The sequence below is a fragment of the Solea senegalensis genome, linkage group LG19 (assembly GCF_019176455.1).
Source record: "Solea senegalensis isolate Sse05_10M linkage group LG19, IFAPA_SoseM_1, whole genome shotgun sequence".
In the NCBI taxonomy this organism is placed as follows: domain Eukaryota; kingdom Metazoa; phylum Chordata; class Actinopteri; order Pleuronectiformes; family Soleidae; genus Solea; species Solea senegalensis.
Window position 1 is genome coordinate 19,472,358 of NC_058038.1, and position 22,256 is coordinate 19,494,613.

The following is a 22,256-nucleotide window of genomic DNA, read 5'->3' on the forward strand; positions in this document are numbered from 1 at the left end:
CAACATGCACAATCGGGCTATTTAATATGGCTGGAAGAACCTGTAGCATTTGGTGGCTAATGTTAGCCCATTATAAATGATGCAGTTTACTACGTTATGCCATGAATAAGAAAAGGTTACCATTTCAGTCACAGTTTTGACACTTCAGAGATAAAAGTGCACTTTCTTGCATATAAAATACACAATGGTGTACCTCAAGGGTGAGTGTTAGGGCCCCTAATGTTTCGACACGAGTATCTATTATTTGCACAAGCTCAGAATTAAAACAGGAAGCAACGACTGTTATTTCCTGCTGATTTTCTCACCTGCCATAAATTGTATCCTCCTTCTAAAAGCTCAGATGTTGCATTCATCTATAATATCTTTAATTTAATCTCGTCCATCAAGTTTTGTCAACTGAGCATCTTCAAAGACAAATCTTAAAAAAGTGTCTCCCCTATAATCTTATTTAAAAGAGACAAAACCTGTTCAGATTCACACATGTTAAATTAAACCAAATAAGAGACGTGAGGTTAGTGAAACATCTGCGCTGAACAGACGGGGGATAAGTGGGAAAATCAGTCACTTCCATAAACCCTCATGTTAATCACTGTGTAACAAAAGCTAACGATGCGCTTGACTAAAATGAATGTCATTTATACCTTAAGTGTCAGTGTTAGGGCCTTTTAGTGTTTATGCACTACACCTGGAACCTGTCTGTGTGTTTTAATAACCAGCTTGGACTCTCATGTATACCTGCTGGTTTCTGAGCTGCCAGGTACAGACCCCGGCTGCTCTACATCCACACTCAGGGAGGCCATGGCGCTGACCGTCTCTGCCTCGTCCTTCTCCGACTGGCCCTGAGCGCTGAGGGGGCCGTCCAGGAGCGAGTGGCCACTCGTCTGAGACAAAGACTGAAGACAAGGCCAGTGTTTGCCTGCAGGACAACAGAGACACAGAGACAGACAGAGACAGAGAGAGACAGGGATTGGGAATGAAGATGTGCTGCAGCTTTTCCTCTATGTATCAATGTGTGTGTGTGTGTGTGTGTGTGTGTGTGAGTGTGTGTGTGTGTGTGAGCTTCTTACTCTGGATCTCTATTACTTTCTCCAGAGAGGCACAGGCTTTTGGACATGGTTTCTCCTGAGGCCACTGATAAGTTGAGTCACACTGAGAGAGACAGAGAGTGTGAGCGCTCACTGACACGTAAACATGGAATTATCACAAACAAACAAACAAACAAACAAACCCTGATTAAAAACAGCGGCTTGTGGCGTTGTTGCTTTTTTGTCAAGGAATACTTTACAGGAATACTTTACAGGAATACTGCACAGGAATACTGTAAGGGAATACTGTACAGGAATACTGCACAGGAATACTGTACAGGAATACTGTAAGGGAATACTGCAAAGGAATACTGTAAGAGAATACTGCAAAGGAATACTGTACAGGAATACTACAGGAATACTACAATGTACAGGAATACTGTACAGGAATACTGTAAGGGAATACTGCAAAGGAATACTGTACAGGAATACTGTACATGAATACTGCAAAAGAATACTGTAAAGGAATACTGCAAAGGAATACTGTACAAGAATACTGTAAAGGAATACTGTACAGGAATACTGCAAAGGAATACTGTACAAGAATACTGTATAGGAATACTGTAAAGGAATACTGCAAAGGAATACTGTACAGGAATACTGTACAGGAGTACTGCAAATGAATACTGTACAGGAATACTGTAAAGGAATAATGCAAAGGAATACTGTACAGGAATACTGCAAAGGAATACTGTACAGTAATGCTGTAAAGGAATACTGTACAGGAATACTGCAAAGGAATACTGTACAGGAATACTGTAAAGGAATACTGCAAAGGAATACTGTACAAGAATACTGAACAGGAATACTGTACAAGAATTCTGTACAGGAATACTTAACTGATTTGCATTTAGCTTTGTGTTACTAGTATTTTTGAAGAATTGTGCTTCCCAACCTCAGTTTCCCCTGAGTCAAGAAATGTCTTCATTCTTTTCTTTGTTACGTGGCTACCAGTGACACTGTTAGCGTAACTGTTAGCAAAGATGGCGGACACTGTTTATGGAATGTGGCCATTTAAACTGTGTGCTAATGTATTTAAACACCACCACACACAATAATAAGTATAATTATCGTAAATCATGGCAGTGCTGTGAATGTGCTGGTGTCAGGTCACATGACCAACTTATTATTAAGGAGATTAGGAGTTACCAACTGTGAATAAAGAGTCAGCTGAATTAGGAATAAGTGTTGACTGGTGAAACCATTTTGTTTACGCTAGATGACAACATGAAACAGAAGTTATGATACTATGAACAAACCTGGCAACCTCACTGTAACACAAAACTCTGTGGGGTGTTCTGTGAAAGGTCATGGCACCCAGCATTCTTAAAATAAAACACTTAATAATTCTTTTATGCAAAGTTTATATTAGTGAGCTAAGTTGACCCTGTCCTCCTATATAGCTATGCTAAGCTAGGCTAAGCTAACACATCCTGTCTTCTGCTCTGTGTTAAGTCTGGAAGAAAATAAATGAATGAAAAAACAATGTAAAGAAATACAGTTATTATTTGTAACATGTAATAAATAAAATAAAATTTATATATCGTCTTTAAAAGCACAAGTTAACAATGAAAAACAAGAAAAACGTGACAGAAAATCCCCAAAAAATAAATATAAAAGAGAAAAGCAAGAAAACAACAACAGAGGGAGAAAGACAAAAACACGTATAATTGAAACGGTGAAAACAAAAGTTCACTCTACAGAAGTTAGATCTACACTGTGCTCATGTGAAATGAAAACATGAATAACTGACTCTGTGTCTCACCATGTCTCCAAGAAGCGCAGACACACAGGCCTCTGACGCGTCACAGATGGCGGTGAGTTCATGACCGCCCTCCAGCGCCATGACGACCCGCCCACCGGCAAGACCCATCAGCAGCTGCGTCAGCTGACCAAAACCTGCCAACACACACACACACACACACACACACACAGCAACAGTTAACAAAAACAATGATTTCTGCAATCCTGTCAATCAGACAGAAGCCAAACGCCTGCCCTGGTCTGGTCTGGTCACCATGGTAACTAGTTTGGTACTCACACTTGGCGGAAACATTGTAACCTCCTAGAGGAGACTGATGACCCTCGACTGCATCAAAGCCTGCAGACACCAGAACCACATCTGGGCTGAACTGCTGAGCGATGGGCATCACCACGCTCCTACACACACACACACACACACAGCAGACATTTTAAAACATGTGCTCAACAGGAAGAAGAAGAAGAAGAAGAAGAAGAGGAGGAGGAGATGGAGACGGCGAGGAAGCACGTTTACCTGAAGGCAGTCAAGTACTCCACATCACCCATAGGGGGCTCCACTCCTCCAGTCCATGCTATGTTTACATTAAAACCAACACCAGCACCTGATCCAACCTGCAGAGACACACAGAGAGTGTGGCAGCTGTTTTTATCCATGTGAACATTTATGATTGTGTATGCTGTTTAAGACTGGATACAAACAAATAAACAAATAAATAAATAAATAAATAAATAAATAAACAAACAAACAAATAAATAAATAAATAAATAAATGTTTTATATCATGCCACAACTACCTGAGACAAATTTCAATTCATCCTATTATTGCAATAATTGTTATTTATATTCTAAACTCTTTAAATGAGTCAAATAAAACCACATTACTTTACATTTTGGTAAGAAACTCATTTAATTCTAAAGAGAAATTAAATATTTATAAATCATAATGAACGACTGGAATGACACAGACTACGCTCTCGTGGCACTTCAGAGTAAATCACTAGGACTGTATGTTGACAAGCTAGGTGGCAATTTCAAGTCCAATAACCACCTCCACAGCACAACTAACAGACCATGATTAACAACATATAAATACAACTTGTGTGTGTGTGTGTGTTTTTGTGTGTGCGCGTGTGTGTGTGTGTGTGTGTGTGTGTACCTCCTCAGGAGCTCCACTGCCAGGAAAGAAGTTTCCGTTATCGTACCGATGGAGGGAGATGTAGAGGACGCTGGGGTCACTGTAGAAGGCCTGCTGGGTGCCGTTGCCATGGTGAATGTCCTGCAGTGAGAGGTCACCGTGGCATTATATATAATATTATATATATATTAATATAGTTTTATGTATCTGTGTATAGTGACGAACACTAAAAACAAGCTCGCTCTGTCTCACTGGAGGGACAGTTAGGACAAAACAAGAGGATTTTAATGTCAGGCTGAGGTCGAGGCCTTCCAAGGACAATCTGGAAGGTTAGGATTTCTGCTCTGTTGGCAGAATTATGTATAAAAGGAAACACTACAGGACTGATTTACTTAATGCTCAGTGGGCTAAAGAGGACTCCTGTCTATTTTGATTAAGGTTGTACAAACTGGGATTCAAAAATAAATCACATGATGAAAAGAATCAGGCATATTTAGAGTGCTAATCTGGATTATGATCCGATTCAAACTAATAACACCATGAGTCACAGGGAGCTGAAGACGGGTCGAGGGTTGGGCTTCGTATGATTGGATAAAAAAAATGTGTGCACTCACCCAATCCATGATGAGGATCTTGCCCACCCCCAGTTTCTGCTGCAGTAGTTTGGCAGTGATGGCGACGGAGTTAAAGAAACAAAAGCCCCTGAACACACACACACACACACACACACACACACACACACACACACACAGAAAAGAGTGCAAACCTGTTAGTCATCACCACAACAATGTGAGGAAGTGTACAAAACTCAAAAAAGACTTTATTTCAAGTCTTATTGGGGAATTATTCACACAGGTGAGATAAATAGCAGAACATGTGATAAAAGTCATAAAAATCAATATTATGTTTGAAAATCAAGGAAGTGTTTATCCTCTCAGTGTAATCCACTTTTATTTTCTTGTGTGTTTGTGACACTTTCCTCCCTCAGCTATTATTGACAGAATCTGTGATCAGTAACCCTGCAGTCGTCCTCTGTTTGACGTCTGTCTCAATACTCAGTCACTTCCTGTGCAGTGTCCACTTGGTTTAATTACAGAAAATATGATTTAGTTTCATTGTGAAAATAAATTTAATTGACTAAATCACTATTTAAAGACCGGCGAGGTCCAATTTGTTTCTCAGCAGCTGAATATAAAACTGATTTCCTTTCTACTAACCGTCTTCTAAATAATCCAATCTTGTACACAGAAAGACACATTTAGTGAAAGCATTGGTTTCACTAAATGTGTGTGTGTGTGTGTGTGTGTGTGTGTGTGTGTGATGCTAACTCTATTTTCCCTTTCTGTGCTGTTCACACTTATTGTGCCTCATTTCAATATTGAGAGCTGCTGCTTCTTCTTTGAGAGTTATTTTACACACATTTATCTCCATTACAACAGCAGGTGTTTTAGTTTGATTTCTCAAACCAAATATACGTCCGTTAATTGACACGACAGCATCAGAATTTCAGAATAAAAGCTCTGAAATCTGGATGAAATTGATGTTTTTTGTGAAGATAAGCAAATCATTTAAAAACAAAAACACCTGAAATCAATGTGCCAGGCAGAGTTTACACTAGAAAATATTTTTGAACGGTAACAATTCAAAGTTCCGGCCGTGCATATTTAATGCCGGACATAACGATGCACGTAAACAATCTCCTGCTGTTCAAAAAGTTCCCCGTAAAGACGGAATCGTTTCAGGAAATATAAAATATGTCAGGACTGTAAGTTTGGCCAGAGATGACGTTAAACGTTAGATCTAATCACAGAAACACAGAGACACACTGACTTCAGTGACTTATAATGACAGTAGTTAAAGGTGAAACCTTCAAACTCAAAAACAGAGATAAGCGACATAAGCGTTAACTTCTAAATAAACAACACCGTATGATCACAGATGATGGATTTTTACGACCGCTTCTATGAGAATCGATGGAGTTTGTATTGATTTGCATATTAAACTGAGAACAATGCTGTGGTTGTACTCACATGGCGGTGGATTCCTCAGCGTGGTGACCCGGTGGACGCACCACAGCGAAGCCATTCTGGCACAGACACAAGTCACACACGGTCAAGTCAAGGACGACTTTATTTCCACACGTATGGTGTGTGTGCGTGCGTGTGCGTGTGTGTGCGTGTGTTACCTTCAGCTCCCCCGCCGCCACTCTGAAGGCCAGCTCGATGACCGAGCCGACCGCCATGCGGACCGCCGCCGACGAGTGCATCTCGTTCCACACGGTGTCACTGTCCACCTGCAGGGGGCAGCACAGAGCGCCTCAGTCAGGGGCTTGAACTCAAATGAATAATGTATAATAATATTATACAGAGACAGGAACAGGAAGTCTCACCCCGATTCCTCCACAGGGAAGAACAGCGTACATCTTCTGGCTGATTGGACCTGAAACAGGAAGTGACAACGGTGTCGTCAGTGTCACATTCTGGATATGAAATGATAATGAATTTAATTTGTTAACATTATCTTTTCATAGGAATGCATTCAAGTGAGAGAGAGAGAGAGAGAGAGAGAGAGCAGTGTGTTTGGTGCAATTATCAATAACAGTATTTATTATGGTCGACTAGGGCTGAACAATTAATATTAATTAGAATAATTATGTAAAAGTTACCATTTATATCAAATATATTACTTTGCCTTTCTGAATTATTCACTCACTAATTCATTCATCACTAGGTTTGATTTGTTTTAAGAATAGAACGGAACAGAACAGAATAGAAAGCCTTTGTTGTCATCGAACAGGAAGAGTAAAAGTATTGTTCCCGCTTCTTAAATGTGAATATTTTCTGCTTTCTTTGCTCCATAGAACAAATAAAGTCATTTTTGTCCATTGTCTGTGGTTGTTTTAAAGTGCTTTATGTACAAAGTTGGACCGGAAACAGCTAAACAATTAATAGAGAAAATAATGAGCAGATTTATTGATCATGAAACTCATCATTAGCTGCAGCTGTGGGATTCTGGAATGATGTAAACTTTACATCAGTGCTGCAGTAAAACTGTGCAGACATGAAGCTGCTGGTCTGTTAATGATGATGGATTATTGTGATCAGTCACCGATCAATCAATCACACACTCCAAAGACTCTCAATGTTCGACTGGTTGAGCAGATTTATAGACAGCAACTGACAGATGATTTTTGTCTCGTTATGTAACAGGCGGTGACACCTACCCAGCAACTTCTTGTGGTCCAGCTTGTGTCGATTGAGCGGGCTGGTTCCATACAGCAGAGTGTGGAATTCTGAATGAACGGACTGGATCTCGTCCAGAGACGCTTTACGCCCACGAATCCTCTGCTCACACACACACACACACACAGAGAGAGGGAGGGAGAGGGAGAGAGAGAGAGAGAGAGAGAGAGAGAGAGAGGGAGGGAGAGAGAGGGAGGGAGAGGGAGGGAGAGAGAGCATTTTTTAAATATTATTTAATTGTTCTCTGTACATATACGTATATGTATATATATATGTATATGTACATGTATATATATATGTATATGTATGTATATATGTACATGTATATGTATATATATATGTATATGTATGTATATATGTATATATATACACACATATATATATATACACATATATATACATATATAATTAAACAGTTAATACTGGACAAAAAACTCAGTGTGTCTGGGAGGTGAAGGTTAGCAGTGCATGCTGGGATACATAACGCTTTGTATTTTGGGGAGTGAGAATGACTTTGGACAAAGTGACAAAGTGACAGGATTTTCTTTCATGTCGTCATAAACACTGAACTTGTCAGGACCAGTAATCCTCATGGAGACCAAAACCTGGTCCTGATGAGGCAAACGCTCACTTCTGTTCATGGCTAAGATTTGAAGTTAGAGATCACTCTTTGTTTAGGCCGTCCAAATAAATACAAGTCACCGCAGTGTCCTCAGAAGAACAGCACGACTCGTGTGAGTGTGTGTGCGTGTGTGCGTGTGTGTGTGTGTGTGTGAGTACCTCGCAGCGGTTCAGCAGGCCCGTCTCCTGCAGTCTGGACCAGATGCTCTGCACTCTCCCAGCATGCTCTGGGTGAATGTGAGCATTGCCGCACACACACTGATGCTTCAACATCAGACTGTCGTACACAAGCCCTGCAGTCAGTGACAGACACGTGTGATTATCATCAACAACAACAACAACAATGAAAACAGAGGAGGTGTGGTCAAATAAAGGCTGCACAGGTTAGCACCTGTCACCTCGAAGCACGAAGGTTTGTCTGCCCGGATACTGCACGTTGTACACTAGATCATGATATTATTACAATACGGCACAGATTACAGGTTACAGTATATCCTGCACGTCACACACTGTCAGCTCCTCGGTCAACAGCGTTCACATGTAAATGATAAAATGATACTTATTTGAATTATTCCCATCTTTCATTTACTCCATCACAGCGATAAATGAGCTTCTATGGTCTAATCTAAAGTAATGTGATGTTTTTGCAGTGACAGGAAAAGTCCACAAGATGCCAGTACCTACAAGAGAAACACATTACGTGGCAGATGTGCAGGACCTTGAATTCTACCACTGAATTTTACACATTGTATATAGTAATATGGCAAATACCTATGAATATGAGTCTCATTAATGACACCTGTGTGCTGTGCATGAGGCCTACTACATGCACAACATGATATTTCTGCTGCTTGTGTGACATAAGGCCTGGTTTGATGCATTTTAGCATTTGTGCATGTGCATTTAGTGACAAATACACACAATAAAAGTGTCTTCCTGTAACACTGAAGGCTACTGACGAACAAAAACAAAGGTCAATATGGATTTCTATGGATTTAAAGAGTGTTGTTAAGGGTTTGGCTAAAGCCAGTACACTGTCTAACACAATAGGTCAAGGGAGTAACCTTGAGTAAGTTTTATTGGCCAAAACTGAATATACTCTCCATAAGTATGATTGTATAAATGTATAATCAAGCACGAGTTTGTCACTTTGAAGTGAATGCTGACATGACAAATGGACACAAACACCTCCACCCACATGAACCTCACTGATAAACAAGTGAAGACGAGGGAGTGGGAGCGTGTTTACAAGGCCACCGTAGTTCCCTGTCGTGACTGGTAAAGCGATGCTGTTTTTAAAAAGGAAAGTTTCGCGGCTCTTCGCGCAGATCGATGCGCGCGAACCCTCGTTACAGCGCAGGAAACGCTGTCGTACACGACTGTGCTTTTCGATTCATGCTATTTCAGTCGGTTCAGCGAGTTCATCCCAACCATCAGCCAACACGGAGTCAGGCCTCTGTTGCTAGGCAACAACATCCAAGCTTACAGTAGGGGCACTGACGGCACTGATGTCAACGAAATCCAATCACAAACCAGATGTGTGGTTTGTGACACACACACACACACACACACACAATACTAACCAGTGGTAAAAAGGTGTTTGATGGGATTGACAGTGGCTGCAGGGGAGGACTGTGCTCTTCCCAGAGGTCTGTGTGACATCGAGGACTGAAATACACCCAAGTGCTGCAAGGCCTGATGGGAAAGGGGAAGAGAAAGAAGGAGGAGGAGGAGGAGGAGGAGGAAAGTTAGTATTCACAGCAGAATGATGAATCAGTGAGCGGTTCATTCACTGCAGTGGTGGCGTGGTGTGTGTGTGTGTCTCCTGTCGCTCTCCATCACACACACAAACTATCATTCATAAAAATACGAAACAAAACTTGATTTTCTTGACATTTAAACCTGTTCTTTTCACCTGTGTGTGTGTGTGTGTGTATGTGCAGCGTCTCTATATAGCGAGCATTGCTGTGCTCCCTGATGCGATGATCATGACTCACCATGTGTGGGTGGACATAAAGACACACACACACACACACACACACACACACACACACACGCAGACACGCACAGCAGTGAGTCCACTGGCTGAGTCACCGGTCGGTGATGTCACTGCTACGTCCACAGCGATGTACGTGAGCAGCGTCAAGTCTCTAAGCATCACCTGGACACTGACGAGGGGCTGTGTGTGTGTGTGTGTGTGTGTGTGTGTGTGTGTGCGTGTGTGTGTGTGTGGTGATTCTAGGATGGGTCAAATGCAGAGGAATAATTTCCCTAAGGGGATTAATAAAGTATATATTCTATTCTGATGCATAAGTGGGGTCAAACATGACCACATGGGTTGTTATTCTTCAAAATATTTGAAATTAAAAGTTTTCATATTTTCATATTCCTTATAAAACATGTTTGTGACATTTTAAAAGTGACTTTTCCATGAGTGGGTCAAAAAACGACATGCACAACATGATATTTCTGCTGCTTGTGCGACCAAAACAATGACATACTCTAAGTCCTGGTTCAATGATGTTGGAAAGGCAGTGTGGGATCATGGGAATCGGTGTCTTGTTGGTTCGCCCTGTTTTTTTTGTTTTTTTAGCATTTTAGAGCTAATTTCAGAGCTTTGGCAACATAATTGTGTGACATTTAGTGACAAATACACACAATAAACTCCAAAAACAACAGGAAACACAGTGTCTTCCTGCACCACTGACACGGCTAAAGCTACTGGCGTCATTAATTAAAAGGCTGCACTTTTGATGAAAATCATCATCTTCAACCAAAATTAAAGACGTTTCTTAAGTTTATTGCATTGATTCTCGCCCGATGATTTCAACTCACAAGAGGCTGATGAGGCTACAACTAAACGATTTTCATAATCGATACATCTGTAGTAGGGCTGAACCATTCTGAATACATTTTGAATGATTGCGATATCAAAGAGAATGGTCCTTTTGACATCAGTATTATCATTTTAATTTGACAAATGTGATATTTGTGCAGATGTGTGAGAAACAAAGACGTTCTCTTCAGTCTGTCGAATAACAGACGTGTATAGATCAAGACAGTAATTCATCAAAATTATGTTTTGACACACTTTGGCTTTAAAGGAAATATTGTGCCTCTTGCAGTAGGCCGTTACTTGCTCAGCCCTAATCTGTAGATTATTTTTATCATAATCGTTTGGTCCATAAAATGACAGAAAATCTTGGTGTTTACGAAATCCAGATCTCAGTTGTGTTGGAACGTTGTTTCCTTTTTGTCAGAAACTGCACGTTTATGTTCCACCTGTAACATTTGCCCTGTAAATGAAACTTCTCTTCTTCTTTTGAGGAAAGTGTTTGTGTTTTATTTTTACATCTTTTTACATCTACTGTATAAACTTTGCACGTGCACTTTGTGAGTCAGAGAAAAACGCTGATCATTGAGAGACGCTCACACACGTTTTCCTGATAAACACCTCAGACTGAGACAGAGTCATTGTTGCAAGTCTGATATTCTGATATTGATAACATTGATAACACCTTCGACACTGACAAACAACAACGACTATGGGCGTGAACAACACAACAACAACAACAACAACAACAGGAGCCACAGATCGTGATCCGTGGAACAGGATTTGTCCTCCGAGGCCTGGCTGATTTCATTTGCTGTGAAAAACACCTGAAGTGGCGTTAGCTTTTAACTGAAGTGACCAAACTGCTCCCTGCGATGAGTCAGACATGTGAGTAACATCTGCATCACAGCAAACACAGCGGGGGGGAGGGGCCTGAGGAGACGTGCATGACTCATCACTTTGTGGGACGACGCTGCAGAACCTAAAACTGACCTGGAACCTCCGAGGATTTTTTAACAATCACATTAAAATGCAGCAGCAACACAATGAGGACAATGCTGCAGCAGGGCAGTGGTTAGGATTTATTGATTAGTAATCAATAACTAATTATCCACCCACTATTTTGATCAAAATTTTGTGATTGCAGCCTCTGTAATGTGAATAGTTTCTGGTTTCTTTGCTCTTCTAAGACACGAAACTAGAGCTGCAGCTAACGATTACTGTCACGATCGAGTCATTCTTTTTTATGTCTTGATTGAGACAGAAATGTCTCAACATATATGTATATATATATATATATATATACATATGTGTGTATATATACATACATACTGTATATGTACATATACAGCCGCAGTGTAGTATTTCTCGACTGTAACAAACACATCTGAAGTAACCTCTCACAGGATTTTTTCAGTGGCCGCTCGTGTGTCATCATCATCATCATCATATTCATGGAGTATTCAATATTCCCACACACCTGTGAGTAGGTCCCTCTCTCCTCTTCATCGACCTCCCCCAGGTGGATGACGTCTTCGTCCTCTTCCTCCTCGTCCAGCTCGCTCTCCGTGCTCTCCCCTTTCACCTGCATGCCCCCGTGCTCCTCCTCTCCCTTTAAGTACACGCCGAGTCGCTCGGAGGAGTGCGTGCTGTCGTCGGACCCGTCCTTCTGAAGCCTTAACGGTTCCAACGGTTAGGACAGATTAAGATTAAGATTAAGATTAACATTAAGTGCATGAACAGGAAAAGATGAAGATGAATATCAGGAATGCCACACCTGTGAGGCCCCACCCCTCCGTCATCCTCCTGCATGTCATTGGTCTCTGTTAGCTCCTCCTCTGTCTCCTCTGGGTGGGTGGGTGGCGGCCTGGGAAGTTCAGCCCCCTTCGACAACATCTACACACATAGACGGAAATGCTAGCAGGAGAACTTGTGTTTGCGTTTGTATTTGTGTTTGCGTTTGCGTTTGCGTTTGTGTTTGTGTTTGCGTTTGCGTTTGCGTGAGTGTGAGAGAACACGTGACACCTTGTAGTGTTTCTCCAGGAAGTGCTGATGCTGCTGCTGAACCACCAGCTGCTGCAGGGCCTGCGGCGACTGAGGCAGAGGTGCACTCTGGGTACGGGCCAGCGGTCGATGGCGAGGCAACTTGTTGACCGTGCGCATGCCACCGGACACGCCTCTCTCTGCCGTAACCAACGGCGACTGGTTGTACATGGGGACTGAAAAAAAAAAACAAAAAAAAACATTGTTTTCATTTCAAAGTGTTTTCAGATTAAGATTATCGGTGTTTCTGGTGTAATACGTATCCATAGTAAAAACACACATAAGATAAGAGTTCTTTACTGTCACTGTATTCAGGATACAAAGAAAATGCAACTATGGCACAGTACCACTTCTTTGTGTCCGATACTGATTCCAATATCACAAACTAGAGAATGTAACGACACCAACGTCAGTGCGATACAGTCATTTTAGTCCTTTTAAACTATGAAGCCGTTAACAATTCTCCAGCTGTGTAACAAATATTCTTCTTCAATAATGACGTTGCTTTACTAAGTCGCACACGTGAGATAATGAGCCGCACGTCGCGCGCGACATACTTAAGGACGCTTGGACCCGGAAACTTTATTTTGAAAGGGTGCAAACGTCAGATTTAATAGCCGGATATACACGTTGCCTGTTTTCTGCTAACACGGGACGTTTACAGTTGCTATGACAACAAGTGAACGCTGACGGTAGCATAGCATTAGGTCAACCGCCGGATCAATAAATGACAATTTGGTACAAGTAAATAAAATCAACACTAACCATCAACAGACCAAAACAACTTGTTGTGATTTAATATTTAAGAAAATAAATGCATAGATCGGAGTTAGGCTAGGTTGTTTCCACTGTGTGTGTGTGTGTACCAGCGAGCATGGCAGTCTGTTGCCTGGCCTGCTCCAGTAGTAGAACATGTTGCAGTAATGAGGAATGAGCAGAGTGAGAGCTGGTCGGCGATGACTCCACGTCGTGTCCCACCCCTGCAGAGAAACATTAACGAGCCCTAAATGATGTAGTGAAGTTTCAAAGTAATTACAGGAAATAGGTGAGAGAATGACGACGGACTGCGTGGTAAAGTTTTACCTGCAGGTAGAGAGGATGTGGACAGAAACTTCCCCGTGAGTGCGCCACCGCCTCGCAGCGATTGGATGGCTTGACGTTCGGCCTCTTGCTGGGAAGACAGCTTCTGGGTGGCCTAAAGAAGGAGGGGAGGTGTTACCATGGTTACCAAACATGTCAGTCAATTGAACCACTGGCCTTGTTCCAGTAAAAAAAAAAGTGTGTTTGCTTCTGCTACACGAGGCGGCATTACATTTTTATTTTTACAAAATAAATAGAGTTATTCTTCTAAAAATAGAACACGCAGTTGTATTTAATATTCTGTTTGAGTAGTTATTCTTTTCTTTAATTTTAGGTTATAATATCAGTACCATAATTTAAGTACTTATTCTTTAAAAATAAAGATATATACATATATACATACATATATATATACATATAAATATATATGTATATGTGTGCTATATATGCTATTATCTTATTCTTCTGTGTGAACTGTGCAGCCAGAGCAGAGTGCAATATCTGCGCACGGCGGTCCAAGTTTGAGAAATCAGATTTATTACAGTTTCAGTCAAACAAAGGTGTATTTTGAGTCCTGTTTTAGTCAGACTGAAACAGGAGACAGGCAGTTCCAGGTCAAACACATCCATTTAAGAAAGAGGAGCTTGTCCAGCTTCATTTGTAGATTTTATTTCTTGCTAATCATAGTCAACAACAGCTCATTTCTGTAATCTCTCAGGTCTTCAGTCATCAGGAATGGGCACGAACACTGACACATACAAACCGCTCTGTGAGTGTCAATGCCAAGCCACAGAGTGTGTGTGTGTGAGTGTGTGTGTGTGTGTGTGTGTGTGAGTGTGTGTGTGTGTTGACCCACCGTGATGTGTGTGTTCGCTGGGAGCCCCAGGGAAATGTTTGGCAGGGAAGGCGAGGTATAGAGACTCAGTGGACTCAATGTCCCATCAGCCCCCAGTGTTTGATGGAGAGATCTCAGCTGCAGACACACACACACACACACACACACACACAGAAAGGACAGAGCGGTCAGTTCCGGGTGGATTCTTAGTAATAACTAAAAAGGTGGCGTGATGGATACACATAAAACTCAAACAGGTTACCATGGCAACTGTTGTTTTTAACATTTACTAAAAGAATCTCTTTGTATTTCATGCCCATGTGACCACAGCTGTTCCGCAGACTTCACTCCTGCAGTGACTTCAGTTAAATTAATTAAAAAATAAATAAATAAATGTTCCAATTTGCTATAACATCACCACGCTGTATTTATCTTTTAATTTATTCATGTTTGTATGTATTTATTTATTTCTGCATTTATTCATGAACTTAATTTTGAACTTTTGGCAGATTTGTGCGTGTATGTCAATGTGTGAAGTAGTTACATGATCCGATTCACAATAGAAATCATTTTAACTAACTATTCTGTCACAGACAATATTATTTAGATTCTATCTTCATAAACAATGAAATAACACTCTAAACATAATATTTCCAACACATCGTACGTAAATCTCCCCGAAAAAGTCCTGAATCATGAAATCTACATTGAACACCAGGGAAAATATCATAGAATCATTCATTAAAAGAAAGTAAATGTTGTTTTTCAGTCCTGAATAACAACTAATACTGAAACTAAAACAGTCGTGACGCTCAGCAAAGAGACATCAGTTTCACTTATTTTAAATAATTATTATTTTAAATGGTTTGAGATCAAGTCAAATGATTAGCACCTACTCTAATGTGCCGTCTTTACTTTTCTTTTAACAACAGGAAATAACGAAGGGTCAAAAATGTTCAGCAGATGTCCAAACGCACACAGGACATTGAGAATATCACACTTGTCAGTGTTATTGGGAAAAACAATCCCTCACTACTGTATACTGTAGATAAAAGACAAGACACAAAAATGGAGACGCCATCATCTTCGCCAATATGATGACACAACTAAATGCAGAGAAAAAAGAGAAAGCGTGACTGACTATTTATAGAAAACTCATCACAAGGACACAACATGTGCAGCAAACACTGAAAATCCAGAAACAGCTTCAGAGCACTGTGAGATAAATGACCATGTATGTACACAGTATTGCAGACTTTCTTTATACCACCACATCCAAACCCCAGCGGAAACTACCACTCAGTCCCTTTATGACTCTAAATTCTGGTTCAGTTACTCATCTTTGATCTGATGCATGTTAAACATCTCTCTACTTTCTGCTACTAAACTGGCTTTACTTCTCCTATACCACACAGTGAACTGTAGGGGGCGAGCTGGCGCTGTGTGTGCATTCACGAGGAAGCGAAGGAAACCAGCCTCAGTGTGTCCGTGTGTCGGTGTTTACCTCAGTCTGAATGTTGGGGACTGATCCCGTGTTGCCGTTGGCGATAGCTGTGTTGGAACTGTTGGGACTGCTGGGACCTGAACCTGGAGCGCTATTACAGAGAGAGGACACTGGTGGTGGAACACACACACACACACACACACACACACAGAGTTATTGATACAATCTAACGCAGTAAAAAGTATGTGTTCTTTTACATGTGCTGCACATGTGTTACATGTTCACCTGATATCTCTATGGCTCTCTTCTTAAAGGTGCTGATGACTGTGCCGTCCTTCCTGCGGAGAAGTGGGGAGCTCCGCCTCTCCGCCACCTTCTGCTTCAACCGCGAACGCACCTTCAGGTTCGGCTCCGAGACTGGACGAGACCACGAGACCACGAGAGAGAGAGGAATTATAGGATCAACTGTCGTTATTCTGCCACAATCATGTACGATGAGTTGCATGATTGAGAACAGGCTCTGTCAAGCAATACTATCAGACCTGAGTGAGGGAGTGTTTGTGTGCATACACCAGCAGAGCAGAGGCGGACGGGGGCAACAATCTAACTCAACCAACTATGAACTGCTGAATGACTTCTGAAACGCTTGGTGGACACTTTAGCTCTAACGTCGCCGTAGCCACGTCATGGTCGTGACGTCTCCTCTATGAATGAATGAATGACTGAATGAATGAATGAATGAATGAATTCTGTGGTAAAGACAGTAATAATACAGGGATGTTTTCATTTTAGCAGGTTAATTACAGAGGACAGAGAACAGCAGCAGCAGATGTAAATAAACATAACAACAGTTGGTCTCATTTGCATAAGTGCTGCTAAATAAGACCTAATGATGGGCTGTTGTGACGCGTGAGCGTCTCCATAACAGCAGGGGGCGACACAAAGTGTTTTCTCCTGCTGAACTTGGACGACAGTGTGAAAGGAAGACGCTTTGTGACTGCGGCGTGTAACAAGCGGACTTGACTACACACACACACACACACACAACACTGTCTTCAGCTGTGGATTCGTTTCTGACGACGTGAACACGTCCAATGTGATCGCACCAAATCCCAGTTTGTGCGTCGCTTGTCTGACACACTCACAAACACACCTCCATCTCCTTTCAATAGCAGTGAGTGTGAAATGTGCTCCTCCTCAATCAATTTCACCCAATAACACGAAACAAAGACAAGTAGCACAAATACACTGTAGATGCAAATGCTCAAGGCTGACAGGAAGGAGGATTCAACGTGTAACTAAAAGAGTCAGCTGAAGGATAATGTGTGGTTACCATGGAGACAAATCAAACCCTTTCACTGAGGCCTGAATTGAAAACGTTGCTGTTACAGCGACAGGAAACTCAAGTACTCAAATACTGTTTAAAATCAATAATGACACAAGTCGCCGCAAAAATAACGAAATAAGCGAAGATATTTTGACCCTCGATTATGTTTCAGACGATATCTGCTTGTAAAGTAAACTGCAACAACATCTGTGACCTTTATCATCAACTATTCTTCCTTCTTTTATTCATGGAGCTGAAATAAGTGAAATAAGTTTGAGTCGATATTGCAAACATCACTGCACTGAGATATGCTGCATTATTTCAGCTTTTTTACCTCGAAATTCCTCAAAATAAATAAATAAATACCCCCGTGACGTAGATATATGTGTGTGTGGGAGTGTTTTATCTCTGCATTTAGGCTACCTCTTCACTGGTGAGTCAGAGTGAGTCATCGCAGCAAGGCGGCGGGCAAACACAGACACACACACACACACACACACACACACACACACACACACACACACACAGAGTCTGTGTCTCCTACCCGTCTTGCGGAGTGGGAAATCATCTTTGCTCTCGTAGTTCCCCAGCAGCGGAGGCAGTTTATACGAGGGAGGAGTTCCTGGGGTGTTACTCTGCGGAGGAGAGCTCTGCTCCAGGGAGGAGTGCTGGGCTCCCCTGCAGCACACACACACACACACACACACACACACACAGGGAGAGAGTCAGAGAGTGTGCTGGTATAAACAGCATCACATTAAAAAGTGATGGAGTGCAGCACTAAAGGTGGTTTTCTTTTACTTGAACGCCTTCATCTCCATCATGTGATAATGACAAGTGTTTTTGTTTCTTTTTCACTGATTTCTGAAAAGTACTAAAGGAAAACTACCAGGTAATCTACTGGAACAGCTGAAAAAAGTGGACAGATATAAATTTTAAGTATATAAATTGGCCATTTCTGGACGAATGAATCACAACTTACTATGCTACACTAGGACGGAAGGATTTTTAATAAATATCTAATTGTGATTATTTTGACAGGAATTGTGATTTTTACATCATAATTCTTATTTTCATTTAAAACTATTACTGTGTGCAGATCTATCTAAAGATATTTTAAACTGGCTTTAACAAATATTGCGCCCCCTATGCTTGACTGTTCAATAAACCTCAGGTGGGTCACGCTCTGCCGCGTCCGTGGGAACGACTGTCCTGTCGGACACTCGTGCTGATGTCAGCAGAGGGGGAAACTATAAATTCGCCTAAAAAAAGAAGGGTGACCTACTCAGTGAGTCACATGACCAGTGCTACAGCGCTGTGATTCACCGACAGTACAACACAAAGAAAAGAAACGTTACATGTCCAGTGTAATTAAATATATTCTCCATAAATATGCTTGTATGGATGTTTCACAGCTTTAGCCCGTTGTCAGGAGTCCTCCATGTCTTACTTAATCTGCAGTTTCACCATTAGATGTCACTAATTCCTACGTTTTGGACCTTTGAAAACCCTGATATTGTGAGCAAAACATGAAGTTAAAGGTGCAGTGCACTACTGGTCACGGTAAATTCATTCAAACTTCATTTGGAATCAATGTCAGCCCTAACATCAGCTGGTGCAGCTCTCACCTCAGCCTTCCCTACCAACATGTAAGAGAACCTGCAGTTATCGCTCTAATGCTAAAGGAGTTCAGTAGTTATAACTGTGTAACTTCATTTCTGCCAAATGGAAATCTTACACACTGGACCTTTAAGGAACCCCGAGTCATGCTGTGAGAACGTGTTCATGGTGTTTACATCATGCTATGAATTAGCCTGGAGTTGTCATAATCCTCACCAGCCCTTTGGGGAGAAGGAATGGTTGAGTCCACCAGGACCAGGCTCTTTCTTACTGAGAAGAAACTCCTGGAGCTTCAGCTTCACCTCAGTACTGGCAATGGCACCTTCCAAGAAAACAAACACAAGCTTGCAGTCACGGAGCGGACATGTGCATGGCTCATTAGTGACATCAGCATCAGGAGCGTGAACCTACTCTCTTTGCCTTTCTCCTTGTTCCTCAGCAGCAGCAGCTGCTGCTCCAGCCTCTGCTTCTCCTGCTCCTCGTGTCGCTGCTGCTCCAGTTTTCTCTTCTGTTCCAGCTCCTGCTGCCTCTTTGCTGCCAGCAGCTCCTGTTGTTGCTTACACACACACACACACTCAGTGAATGACTCTTAGTTTTCAGCTTCCTGTTCATTTTTGCAAACCCCAGGATGTCAGAATGTCTACCTTGAGGTGTTCCTGCAGCTGGACCTCGTGCTGCCTCGTCAGCACTTCGTGTTTCTTCTGGAACTCGGCAAACAGCAGCTGTTTCTGCAGCTCCTGCTGCTGCTTGAGCAGAACCAGTTCCTGCTGGAGCTGCTGCTCTCTGAGGACGGTGTCCACCGCCGCTGTACCCCCGGACAGAGACACCACCCTGGGCTCTGTCCGCAGGTCCACTGGACCTCCTCCACCTCCTCCTCCTGGGCCTTCCCCTGGACCCCCACCTGACAAAACAGGTCAATCTTCATCACGCCGACTCAAGCGTTAGTGGTTTGAGTCTCTTCTGTAGTGAACTTGCATCATATTCTGTCACAGCACATGAGTTTATACATTTTCTTTATTGTACAAAATAAATAAATGTACAATAATATTTGTTGAGAAGGCATCAACCTATTCTGCCCACTGTTTCAGTCATTAGTCATATCTGAAACCAATATAGAAATGAGGGCTTTTCATAATTGATTAATCTGTTGATTCTTTTCTCCAAACAACCAAACAATTGGTTTGGTCCATAAAAGTGTTTGACTGATTTCTTTGTTCTATGGAGCAAAAAACCCAGAAAATATTCACTTTTCATTACTTCATTAAGTCATTGATTAATATTCAATGTATTGAATAATCGTTGTTGCCCCAACAGATATCACAACCATTCTTCTGATAATGACGTCGGTCTGACTCTTACCACGTCTGACGAGGCCAGAATCAGCCGTTCACTTTCAGCAGTTTCTCTCTTTACATTTGTGTTACTATTTATGGTTCAAGATCCAAATGGATGATACATTCTTCTTATTACGGTCCAGTTATTGTGACCAACAACACACACACACACACACACCCCTCAAAACCAGCTGCCAACAACCACAACAAACTCTGGCTTAAGTGACATCACTGAAGGGTAATTATAGGACTCCATGTTGTGTGTGTTTGTGTGTGTGTTGTCTTTTTTTAACAGAAGCAGACTCTGTAGTGCGTGTTTCCCTTTGAAGACTGAACTCCTTCTTCAGGACCTCGATATGACAAAGTACAACATAATTCTTTGACCAGACTCCTGGAGATCTGAGTTATGTGACGCTTTCTTGAACCTCCTAAACTCTCTGAGGCATGCCTCTGATCCACTTTTAGGACCCCCCAAACTCAAGGACTCTTGGAGGACTCCCTATACTCACCACCTTCTCCTCCTCCTCCACCTCCTCTGTGTTCGCTTGCTGCTCCTACTGGGCTCTGCATGCCCGACGGGAGGCTGCTCTTCACCTCCACCACTGCAGGACAGAGAAGCAGAGAGAGGAACCGGTGATTGATTGGTGTGGAAAATGTAGTCAGGGATGCAGCAGCCTATTGCATCACTAGTGGCGCGCACACACACACACACACACACACACACACAGTGTGCAGTGTTATACAGATGAGCTGTGTTTGTGCTGTAATAAAGTGAGGAACACGGCGTCCCACTACCTAAAAATAGCCACGAGTCTAGCATTAGCCTTGCACTGCGTAGCACTGCCTTAGAATTACTCTAATGTTACCTTGGCTTTAGCCTAGCCTATATTCAGGGTGGCTAGGCTAAAGGGATACAGTACAATAAAATATGTTCACGAGTTTTGACCAGTGAAGCCTGTTGTTTAAGAACCGACGTATTCTTGCTTTAACAAAATGGTAACGTCCGTTAATCACGACTACGACAAACACATTTTTTGTCAGAGAGACATTAGCCGACATCTCAGCCTCTTAAAAATCAGAGAGATCTGAAATCAAACATTAAATCATTTGTCATCTTTTCATGTCTGTCACTGGAATAAAAGCTTGAGGGAAATGGCTGCTGGGATCCAGTGGAATGGACTGGGCTGTACCAGATTTGTATTAATCCATTTATACTATAATTGACCTCACCATTAGAATGTGTAAACTGTTCGTCAGGAAACCTCAAAGCTTTTATTTGTTTCTTAATGACACACGACGTGTGTAGAAACACCTGGTGCACCAAAAGCAGCACATCCCATTCTAATATCAATAAAAAATGTATTTACTCTTATTATGAAATGATGATTATTGCAGCTAAATAGTAAAAGGCGATAAATTGAGTAATAAAATAAGCGTCTGGCTGCAGAACAAACTGCCGTTGTTAAGCCGTGAGATTTACAATTTGACCGGCGCAGGAACCAGAGGGTCACATATTTACTGCTGTCGTGCTTTATTGTCCTTTTTTCCCTCTAAATTAGACGATGATTTACAAAGGCGACATCATTCGCTATGGAAGGGGATCTAAAATTAATCGAGTGAGAAGTAGAAGCTCATTTTTCAACAGACTTCTTTTTACAACCGGCAGTGTCACCCTCTCTGGTGGCTAACTGCTATTTCCGTCCTACTTCTCGGGCTTCAGAAGACTACATCCTGTTTATATACAGTCTATAGTTAAAGCACAGCAGGATCGTGTCATCGCATCATTAAAAACCCAGCAGGGTAATAGCACGGCATACTGTATGTTTTTGACCTGGTTCTCCGCCTCCACGAGGGAATCTTTGCCTTAAATACTAATGAAACATGAAATAAGTTCAT

General features: G+C 41.8%; 1 protein-coding gene across 3 annotated transcripts in view; it reads right to left on the bottom strand.

Annotated features, from left to right (window-relative positions):
- The window catches only part of hdac5 (histone deacetylase 5), a 52,527-nt gene that overhangs the window by 1,572 nt on the left and 28,699 nt on the right, over positions 1-22,256 (bottom strand). For all 3 annotated transcript variants that reach the window (XM_044050852.1, XM_044050853.1, XM_044050851.1), the window contains 26 exons: positions 20,870-20,962; positions 19,671-19,927; positions 19,438-19,582; positions 19,243-19,348; positions 17,951-18,084; positions 16,365-16,496; positions 16,140-16,249; positions 14,657-14,773; positions 13,804-13,915; positions 13,587-13,700; positions 12,703-12,896; positions 12,455-12,573; positions 12,158-12,353; positions 9,428-9,539; positions 8,004-8,137; positions 7,205-7,325; positions 6,371-6,420; positions 6,167-6,274; positions 6,012-6,067; positions 4,596-4,683; positions 4,003-4,122; positions 3,361-3,458; positions 3,127-3,245; positions 2,851-2,984; positions 1,068-1,149; positions 736-916 (listed from right to left, as the gene is read on the bottom strand). In XM_044050852.1, coding sequence (XP_043906787.1) covers positions 736-916; positions 1,068-1,149; positions 2,851-2,984; positions 3,127-3,245; positions 3,361-3,458; positions 4,003-4,122; positions 4,596-4,683; positions 6,012-6,067; positions 6,167-6,274; positions 6,371-6,420; positions 7,205-7,325; positions 8,004-8,137; positions 9,428-9,539; positions 12,158-12,353; positions 12,455-12,573; positions 12,703-12,896; positions 13,587-13,700; positions 13,804-13,915; positions 14,657-14,773; positions 16,140-16,249; positions 16,365-16,496; positions 17,951-18,084; positions 19,243-19,348; positions 19,438-19,582; positions 19,671-19,927; positions 20,870-20,962 — 3,232 coding nt within the window. The remainder of the gene's footprint in view (positions 1-735; positions 917-1,067; positions 1,150-2,850; positions 2,985-3,126; positions 3,246-3,360; positions 3,459-4,002; positions 4,123-4,595; positions 4,684-6,011; positions 6,068-6,166; positions 6,275-6,370; positions 6,421-7,204; positions 7,326-8,003; positions 8,138-9,427; positions 9,540-12,157; positions 12,354-12,454; positions 12,574-12,702; positions 12,897-13,586; positions 13,701-13,803; positions 13,916-14,656; positions 14,774-16,139; positions 16,250-16,364; positions 16,497-17,950; positions 18,085-19,242; positions 19,349-19,437; positions 19,583-19,670; positions 19,928-20,869; positions 20,963-22,256) is intronic.